This window comes from Salmo salar, chromosome 09 (assembly GCF_965601325.2).
Source record: "Salmo salar chromosome 09, fSalSal1, whole genome shotgun sequence".
Classification (NCBI taxonomy): domain Eukaryota; kingdom Metazoa; phylum Chordata; class Actinopteri; order Salmoniformes; family Salmonidae; genus Salmo; species Salmo salar.
In genome coordinates this window covers 27,039,237-27,050,152 of record NC_138299.1, presented here as the reverse complement: position 1 = coordinate 27,050,152, position 10,916 = coordinate 27,039,237, and the positions used below count along the sequence as shown (strand labels likewise).

General features: G+C 42.0%; 1 protein-coding gene across 1 annotated transcript; it reads left to right on the top strand.

Annotated features, from left to right (window-relative positions):
- Positions 1–6,452: 6,452 nt before the first annotated feature.
- On the top strand, positions 6,453–10,621 carry LOC106610931 (gamma-aminobutyric acid receptor subunit gamma-1). The gene is given in 6 exon segments (XM_014210616.3): positions 6,453–7,654; positions 7,997–8,079; positions 8,613–8,750; positions 8,889–9,041; positions 9,198–9,400; positions 10,352–10,621. Coding segments are annotated over 6 exon segments (1,104 nt in total). The 5' UTR covers positions 6,453–7,397.
- The last annotated feature ends 295 nt before the right edge of the window (positions 10,622–10,916 follow it).

Here is a 10,916-nt window from a genome sequence, read left to right as displayed (position 1 = left end):
CCAGTAATCTTCAGAGTGTATATCAACGTAGAATAAATTGTATCTGCAAGCATATCTCAAAATCAGGACTCGGCCCATTGCCAGTTTATTACCAGTTATTCTTAAAATAAAAATCCAAGGCAATGGGCTGTATTTGCTATGTGCAGGCCAATGTGAAGTTATTTAAGCAGATTGATAACACACGGTGGTTAGAATGCAACTGAGCCAAATCATGATTGATCGCAAGGCTCTGGGTCGTTGTTAGGAGTTCAGTTCACAAAAAATATTTTATACACTGACAGGAAGGATCAAAGAAAATTAATATTCAACTTCTAAGCATAATAGCCTAAATGATTTCTTGAGTTAGAAATGTACACTACCGTTCAAAAGTTTGGGGTCATTTAGAAATGTCCATGTCTGAAAGAAAAGCACATTTTTTTGCCCATTAAAATAACATCAAATTGATCAGAAATACAGTGTAGACATTGTTAATGTTGTAAATGACTATTGTAGCTGGAAACGGCAGATTTTATATGGAATATCTACATAGGCGTACAGAGGCCCATTATGAGCAACCATCACTCCTGCGTTTCAATGCCACGTTGTGTTAGCTAACCCACGTTTATCATTTTAAAAGGCTAATTGATCATTAGAAAACCCTTTTGCAATTATATTAGCACAGCTGAAAACTGTTGTGCTGATTAAGGAAGCAATAAAACTGGCCTTCTTTAGACTAGTTGAGTATCTGGAGCATCAGCATTGGTGGGTTCGATTACAGGCTCAAAATGGCCAGAAACAAATAACTTTCTTCTGAAGCTCGTCTGTCTATTCTTGTTCTGAGAAAGGAAGTTTATTCCATGCGAGAATTTGCCAAGAAACTGAAGATCTCGCACAACGCTGTCTACTACTCCCTTCACAGAACAGCGCAAACTGGCTCTAACCAGAATAGAAAGACGAGTGGGAGGCCCCGGTGCAGAACTGAGCAAGAGGACAAGTACATTACAGTGTCTAGTTTGAGAAACAGACCCCTCAACTGGTAGCTTCATGAAATAGTACCTGCAAAACACCAGTCTCAACGTCAACAGTGAAGAGGCGACCTTCTAGGCAGAGTTGCAAAGGAAAAGCCATATCTCAGACTGGCCAATAAAAAGGAAATATTAAGATGGGCAAAAGACTACAGACACTGGACAGAGGAACTCTGCCTAGAAGGCCAGCATCTTGGAGTTGCCTCCTCACTGTTGACGTTTAGACTGTTGTTTTGCGGGTACTATTTAATGAAGCTGCCAGTTGAGGACTTGTGAGGCATCTGTTTCTCAAACTACACACTCTAATGTACTTGTCCTCTTGCTCAGTTGTGCAACGGGACCTCCCACTCCTCTTTCTATTCTGGTTAGAGCCAGTTTGTGCTGTTCTGTGAAGGGAGTAGTACACAGCGTTGTATGAGATCTTCAGTTTCTTGGCAATTTCTCGCATGGAATAGCCTTCATTTCTCAAAACAAGAATAGACTGACGAGTTTCAGAAGAAAGTATTTGTTTCTGGCCATTTTGAGCCCGTATTCGAACCCACCAATGCTGATACTCCAGATACTCAACTAGCCTAAAGAAGGCCAGTTGTATTACTTCTTTAATCAGCACAATTGCAAAAGGGTTTTCTAAGGATCAATTAGCCTTTTAAAATTATAAACTTGGATTAGCTAACACAACGTGCCATTGGAACATAGGAGTGATGGTTGCTGACAATGGGCCTCTGTACCCATACGTAGATATTCCATTAAAAAATCTGCCGTTTCCAGCTACAATAGTCATTTACAACATTAACAATGTCAACACTGTATTTCAGATCAATTTGATGTTATTTTAATGGACGAGAAAATTAGCTTTTCTTTCAAAGACAAGAAAATGTCTTAAGTGACCCCAACCTTTTGAACGGTACTGTATATGTATAGCAGCATTCACACAAACAGGAAGAATGTGGTTCCGACTTTGGGCCTCATTCATACTTGCATTATTTGAGAGCTTCTGGTACGCTATACTGTAGAGCAGTTGTAGGCGAGTAGATTCAGCCATGGGCCAATTTTTGTCGGAGCGGATGATCAAGGGGCTGGAACATAATTATAATAATGTGAACACTGCAAATTGAATACAACTAAGCCTAAAAAGAGATTGTATTTGAAAATAATCAATTCTTACTTTGAATTACATTGAGACACAATCACATACAGTGGGGGAAAAAAGTATTTAATCCCCTGCTGATTTTGTACGTTTGCCCACTGATAAAGAAAGGATCAGTCTATAATTTTAATGGTAGGTTTATTTGAACAGTGAGAGACAGAATAACAACAAAAATATCCAGAAAAACGCATGTCAAAAATGTTATAAATTCATTTGCATTTTAAACATAACGATGGTCATTATGGCCAAAAAGTTCTATTTTTGTTTCATCAGACCAGAGGACATTTCTCCAAAAAGTACGATCTTTGTCGCCATGTGCAGTTGCAAACCGTAGTCTGGCTTTTTTATGGCGGTTTTGGAGCAGTGGCTTCTTCCTTGCTGAGCGGCCTTTCAGGTTATGTCGATATAGGACTCGTTTTACTGTGGATATAGATACTTTTGTACCTGTTTCCTCCAGCATCTTCAGAGGGTCCTTGGCTGTTGTTCTGGGATTGATTTGCACTTTTCACACCAAAGTACGTTCATCTCTAGGAGACAGAACACGTCTCCTTCCTAAGCGGTATGACGGCTGCGTGGTCCCATGGTGTTTATACTTGCATACTATTGTTTGTACAGATGAACGTGGTACCGTAAGGAATTTGGAAATTGCTCCCAAGGATGAACCAGACTTGTGGAGGTCTACACTTTTTTTTCTGAGGTCTTGGCTGATTTCTTTTGATTTTCCCATGATGTCAAGCAAAGAGGCACTGAGTTTGATGGTAGGCCTTGAAATACATCCACAGCTACACCTCCAATTGACTCAAAAGATGTCAATTAGCCTATCAGAAGCTTCTAAAGCCATGACATCATTTTCTGGAATTTTCCAAGCTGTTTAAAGGCACAGTCAACTTATTGTATGTAAACTTCTGACCCACTGGAATTGTGATACAGTGAATTGTAAGTGAAATAATCTGTCTGTAAACAATTGTTGTAAAAATGACTTGTGTCATGCACAAAGTAGATGTCCTAACTGACTTAACAAAACGATAGTTTGTTAACAAGAAATTTGTGGAGTGGTTGAAAAACGAGTTTTAATGACTCCAACCTAAGTTTATGTAAACTTCTGACTTCAACTGTACATGTGAAATGAGTAATGTAAGATATGTAGACATTATTAAGTGACATTATTTAGAGTGGCATTGTTTAAAGTGACTAGTGATCCATTTATTAAAGTGTCCTGTGATTGGGTCTCAATGTCTCAATGCCTCTCTGAGGTAATGATTGCTGTTTAGCAGTCTGATGGCCTTGAGATAGAAGCTGTTTCTCAATCTCTCGGTCCAAGCTTTGATGCACCTGTACTGACCTCGCCTTCTGGATGATAGCGGGGTGAACAGGCAGTGGCTCGGGTGGTTGTTGTCCTTGATGATCTTTTTGGCCTTCCTGTGACATCGGGTGCTGTAGGTGTCCTGGATGGCAGGGAGTTTGCCCCCGGTGATGCGTTGTGCAGACCGCACCACCCTCTGGAGAGCCTTGCGGTTGAGGTTGGTGCAGTTGCCGTACCAGGCTGTAATACAGCCTGACAGCATGCTCTCGATTGTGCATCTGTACAATTTTGTCAGGGTTTTGGGTGACAAGCCACGTTTCTTCAGCCTCCTGAGGTTGAAGAGGAGCTGTTGCGCCTTCTTCACCACACTGTCTGTGTGGGTGGACTATTTCAGTTTTCTGTGATGTGTACGCCCAGGAACTTATAACTTTCCACCTTCTCCACTGCTATCCCATACATAAATCTGTCCCAACAGCAGCGCTTTCTGTTCAGCACCATGGAGTGAATCCACGCCTGGCTATCAGCGGTGCCTTGCCTGGCAGCAAAACAGTTCATTCAGCCTCATTTACTGGCTTTTGAAAAAACATAGCTGATATGGCTGTCTTGCTTAAACAAATGCTGTTTCTCCTGACAATTGAGATGAACAAACTATGGCATAAGGGAACGATGAGCGGATAAGAAGCAATCCGTAATTTCAATAAAGACATTAATGAGCGAGCTAAGACGGACGTAGTCAATTTAACTATTTTTTCAGCACTTTTAAAATGTACAGCAACAGAACTCAGAACATGGGCCGTTCTTACAGTATTCTCTTTGTACACCAAGTCAGAACCGTAGAATAAATAAAGGGGGCATATGAACAGACAATGAAAGCTCTTACAATATTCGATGGTGACATTTCTAAAAAAAAAAGGCTATAGGCTACATGTGCACCACCAAGTCAGAATAGTAGGCTACGTTATGACGGGGAAAGGGGGCAACTTATTAGGGTGAGGCACATGGGCTACTAACAGCTTACTTCACAACATACTTAGTATTACTTTCTTAGCTACAGTGTACATATCTCCCTGGCATATTACATAATTTATGCAGCAGCATACAAGACATTTTGGACTCACTGTTGTGCTGTGCTCACTTGAACATGAAGGTGGTGTAGTGGTTCTTCTTGTGGGCAAAGTTTATCATAAAAATGTGTCATCAAATTTTGTCATTCTCTGGATTAATGGGGCTTTCAAGACAACTGGGATCTTGAAAAAAATACAATGTTGAAACATGAATCATGAACAAGGCAGTTAACCCACTGTTCCTCGGTCGTCATTGTAAATAAGAATTTGTTCTTAACTGACTTGCCTAGTTACATAAAGGTTAAATAAATGTAAAAAATTAATCAGTGATCTTCAGGTCGAAGTTCTAGAAAGAGGCCAGAGTTCCTGACGCCCATGGTGTTGTGTGTGAATGTTTATCCTTTTAAACTTGGAAAAGACACCCTTAAACCCAGACTTGGACCACAAACCCTCTCTACCGAATAGCAGGCAGGGGAAGCAAAATAATGATTGCTTTGCAGTGCTTGCAGTTAGCCACTGATTCCTTCCAAACCACTCGTGTTGAATTTGCAATTTTGAACTTGTTGCGTAATGTTTATGTCAAATGGCCGATGAGCATCGATACATTTTATCTATAATTTCTCTTCATTTGACAGGATTGAAAAGGATTTGCCAGTAGATTGTCGGCGTTATTCATGACGATTACTGCTTGTCTAGCTTGCTAGCTAAGATTTAGAAAGTTTGATGTGAGCATGATCAGGCCAATCAAAGCTACAGTAGATATAACGTGATTTGACATCATGTTATCTGTCGCCAGTGACTTGAGCCTTCTTTATGGGCACATCTAATGTAAATATATGGCAGCAGCCAAGGGGGCTTGAACTTTCTATCTCTCCCTGTAGATTTTGCGGTGACCCCATGAGTGACGGAACACTGAGCCAATCACGGCTCAACTAGAGAAGATTACCAACACCTACGCTCTGTATTTTTTGCTGGCTGCCCCTCCAACACAGAAAGCACTGAGCTAGTGTGAAACACCTGCATTTTGGAGCTGCCTTTCTCAATAAAGCCAAAAGAGACCATGTTTGTATGAGGCTTTACTAACTAAATATATATATTTTTTCATTGTTTGCAAACTGATATGTCACACGTATTAATGCCAAAATAACATGCAAAACAGGCAACAAAACAATGTTTTGCCCCACCTGCCCTGAATGATGGGTCGCCACTGTGTATAGTACGATGTACCACTGCCAGCATGGGTTTGAATCCAGACAACTTTCAGCAGTTACTGGCCTACCTTTCACCTCTATCTCTCTCTATCCAATAAACAAACAAAATACTTAATGTAAACTTGTAATGTATTCAAGGTTAAAAAAGGCTTCTAAAGTTTGTGATTTCCACTTGAACATTTCAGACTTGATTTGCCCTAACAAAAAATTTACATTATCACCCCATACAAAAATGTCCATTAATTATAATCTACACAATAATTTACATTTCCTGTTGCTGCAGGATACATTTTCTGCTGTGAGAAACTGGTCAAATTAAGATCATACATTTGTCAATCTGTCTTGTCATGTGGTTGTGAGTAGGCTGTTTCACTTCAATGAGGGTTTGTACAGTATGCAGTACATCGATGCTCTTCTTTGAAACATAAAAATTACAGGAGAGCAACAATCTAATACATCACCCAGCATGTGGCACATACACTACAGGGCCAAAAGTATGTGGACACCCGCGCGTCAAACTTCTCATTCCAAAATCATGGTCATTAATATGGAGTTGGTCCCCTCTTTGCTGCTATAACAGCCTCCAGTCTTCTGGGAAGTTTTTCCACTGGATGTTTGAACATTGCTGCGTGGACTTGCTTCCATTCAGCCACAAGAGCATTAGTGAACTCGGGCACTGATGTTGGCCAATTATGACTGGCTCGCAGTCGGCGTTCCAATTCATCCCAAAGGTGTTTGATGGGGTTGAGGTCAAGGCTCTGTGCAGGCCAGTCAAGTTCTTCCACACCGATCTCGACAAACCATTTCTATATGGACCTAGCTTTCTGCACGGGGGCATTGTCATGCTGAAACAAGAAAGGGCCTTCCCCAAACTGTTGTCACAAAGTTGGAAGCACATAATCGTCTAGAATGTCATTGTATGCTTTAGTGGGGCCTAGCCCGAACAATGTAAAACAATCCCAGGCCATTATTCCTCCTCTACCAAACTTTACAATTGGCACTATGCATTGGAGCAGGTAACATTCTCCTGGCATCCGCCAAACCCAGACTCGTCCATCGGACTGCCAGATGGTGAAGCGTGATTCATCACTCCAGAAAATAAGTTTCCACTGCTCCAGAGTCCAATGGCTCCAGCCGACGCTTGTATGCAGCTGCTCGCACATGGAAACCCATTTCATGAAGCTCCTGACGAACAGTTCTTGTGCTGACGTTGCTTCCAGAGGCAGTTTGAACTCGGGAGCGAGTGATACAACAGAGAACGTGCTTCAGCATTCGGCAGTCCCATTCTGTGAGCTTGTGTGGTCTACCACTTCGCGGCTTAGCCGTTGTTGCTCCTAGATGTTTCCACTTCACAATAACAGCACTTACAGTTGACCGTGGCTACTCTTGCAGGGCAGAAATTTGACGAACTGACTTGATGGAAAGGTGGCATCCTATGACGCTGCCACGTTGAAAGTCACTGAGCTATTCAGTACGAGCCATTCTACTGCCAATGTTTGTCTACGGAGATTGCATGGATGTGTGCTCGATTTTTATACACCTGTCAGCAACAGGTGGGGCTGAAAGAGCCGAATCCACTAATTTGAAGGCGTGTCCACATACTTTCTGGCCATGTAGTGTAGATAGTCATGGCAGTGGCACAATACATTTGCGTAAAATAACTGTTTCATGGCAGGGTTAACCCATGTGTCCATCTTGTTTCAGGAGTACACCATAGACATCTTCTTTGCCCAGACGTGGTATGACAGTCGCCTCAAGTTCAACAGCTCCATGAAAGTCCTGATGCTCAACAGCAATATGGTGGGAAAGATCTGGATTCCTGACACCTTCTTTCGGAATTGAAGAAAGTCTGACGCCCACTGGTTCACCACTCCAAACAGTCTGCTGCGATTGTGGAACAACGGGAGAGTGATGTACACGCTGAGGTAGGAGTATGACTGCTGCCATTCTGTGTTCTCGGGGACTCTGTGTTTAATACTCGTTGTATGTTCAGCTCTAGTTTGTGCATCTGTACTTTTGTCTTGTAGCCCACTTTTAGGCACCCGCTATTTCTCAAAGCATGATCTTGAAGCCATTGTTAGCTTTCCCTGGCATTGTTAGCTTTCCCTGGCATTGTTAGCTTTCCCATGTTTAGATAAAGGAGAAGGAAACACTTAGTTCGTAATTGTTATGATCAACTCTGTTTGGAAGGAAAAAACACATTACAAAATCATTGTAAAACATCATAAAGAATTTACTTTTCTTTGTCACAATTCTGTTTTTGTCAGGTTGACTATTAATGCGGAATGCTACCTTAAGCTGCATAACTTTCCTATGGACGAGCACTCGTGTCCGCTGGAGTTTTCGAGCTGTAGGGGTTTAAACACTCTCCCCGTTTTGATCCGTCATTTCGACTTCAGCTTCAGTAGCCAGCCCAGAGAGGGTGTCAGAGCAGGCCAGCGTTAGGAGCTGAGTCACAGCACCCCACAAGCCCATCTGCTTGAGGTTGGCCCTTCAGCCTGTATAATCTATCATCTCCTCCACCAGGGGAGATAGGAGGTCACAAAGTCCTATTCTCTGACAGACTAATGAATTATGCAGCCCCACCCTCCAAACTGATTAATGCTCTATCTGTGACATTCTCCATCCATCTTGCATTGTGCTTCAGCGTCTCATGTCTCATTGTCATGATCTTAACCCCCAGCGTAGACTGAAGGGCATCCCATGGTTAAAGGACATATTCCATCCTGAATGCTGCCCTGCTTGGCCATATAGTATGCCCTCTGTGGGGAACTGAGATTCACTGTTGTGTTCTGGTTTGTGGCTTCTACAAGCCTGGACAATGAGAGGTTCTTAATGTTACGTGTGTGTGTTGTGTGTGTTCAACCGTACACCCCTCTCTAGATGGCTATCCTAAAAATGAGATTCTGTACCGTTGGCAAAAGCGTTCTGTGGAAGTGGCCGACCAAAGGTACTGGAGACTCTACCAGTTTGCTTTCGTCGGTTTACGAAACACATCAGACGTGGCACATACACAGTCAGGTAAGGGATATGGATGACATCCATCCTTTTTCAAAGTGCACATTTGCCTCTGGTTTGAGGAGAGTGGGTTTAAAGTTTTACAAAATGATGCGAAAAAAGTTCACTTTTACATGTGTATGTTTCTCTCTTGATGTCTAGGTGAATATGTTATCTTGACAATATTTTTTGACCTGAGTCGGCGAATGGGCTACTTTACTATTCAGACGTACATCCCCTGTAGCATGATCGTGGTGCTGTCATGGGTCTCTTTCTGGATCAACAAAGATGCTGTCCCCGCCAGGACCTCTTTAGGTATGATCAAGCCTCTATAGTTTCTTACAGTCCTTAATAACGTCAGACTAAAGAACAGCTTTTGTAACGGCTAAATCCTTAGCCTCAGTCAGTTGAACACACAAAGTCAGTTCAACCAGCTAAATCGTTCAACTGTCTTTGTGACTTCCTGTGCAGGAATCACCACAGTGCTTACAATGACAACGCTGAGCACCATCTCAAGGAAGTCACTTCCCAAGGTATCCTATGTGACGGCGATGGACCTGTTTGTGTCTGTCTGCTTCATCTTCACGTTTGCTGCTCTGATGGAGAATGTGACTCTACACTACTTCACCAGCAACAGGCAGAACAAGAAGGATAAGGACACACATTCTCAGCAGGTAGAGATGCCACTGTTGCTTCCCAGTAGCTTCTGCCATTTCATTTGAAGATGCACATTTTTAAAGGGAATGTATCAGTTTTACAGTTTTAAAAACAAGGCAAGTAATCAAATTACAGTAATGTAAATGCAGGATTTTCATGAAAGTTGTGTGAACATGCACATACCATTTTTTTGTAATCAACTGTGAAATACTGCGTAACAGCATATAACCTTGACAATGAGTCAATCTGCATACATCAACCAAACAAATGGAAGAAGAAAGGGAGCTGCAGTACCTTCTTTCTCTGACACTAACATCATTACTTTGAACATTGCCGTTTCCAAGGTCAAATTCGTTATTCGTTAGTCATGATGCTGCCTATAACTCAAGGTATTATTTTGTTTGCATTAACCAAGGGATTAAGATTTCCTTTAGAACGTCAGAGTGCCTGTGGTCTTTAATATTATTTACCTGGGTTTGAAAGACTTTGTGAGGCAAAGACGTTTGTTGGGAGAGTACACACACACCTGGCAGAGGAGTGGGAATGCAGAGATGGCATGTGTCATCACTGTGAATGATCACGCATCCCTTCAACTGGGTCTGCTGTGATATTGAGCAGAGAAAAGGAAATCCCTGTAAGCTCCGTACAAATGGCAACGTCGTCTATTCCGAAATGCAAACGCCATGAAATGCAGTGTAAAAGGCCAATTTCCCACTGAGGAGAGACCACTCTGTTCTTCTTAGCATATTCCCACAGCCACTGTGATGAATTTAAATGTGAAATATTGCATTTATAGTATATGGTTATGATCTTCAGATATCTCATTGGCAGCTATTTTGTGAAAGAAAGAAAACCACACAAGTGCAATATATACAATTTAAAGTGAATGGTAAATAAAAGTCCTATCTTGAAGCTTATTCCCAGAAAGATATGAATTACTGAACCATGATTGTAATATTTACCTACAGAAATACAGCCGCATGGTGAACATTAGGCCAGTGACGCCACTGCTCCAGCTGAATAACATCGGCCCCTACCAAGACGAGGATGTTTACGCCTATGAGTGTTTGGATGGGAAGGGCTGCACCAGCTGCTTTGACGACTGTCGCTCTGGAGCCTGGCGCAAAAACCGGATGCATGTCCGAGTCTCGAAGATCGATTCCTACTCACGGATATTCTTCCCCACCGCCTTTGGGTTTTTCAACCTGGTCTACTGGATCGGGTATCTGTACTTATAAAATAAATTGAGTTTAGCAAAGAGGAGCAATAGCCTTTTACTTCAGAGAAAACAGGTCAAAGTGTTTGTTGATTGTCTTTACTTGGCACTGTTGACGATAAGACTGGAGGGTGTAGTTCTTTGCACTTTGAAGCCAGTGAATAATTTGAAGCCAGTAAAATTGCTTCTTCTCATCAATATTTGAACAGCTCCAATGTTTGTACCTGTACTATATTTCTAGGCAATAGCTCACAGATGAAGGCAGCAGGGTCGAACAAGGCCAGACTCTGGGTCATAGGCCTACCTAGGGTTTCAAA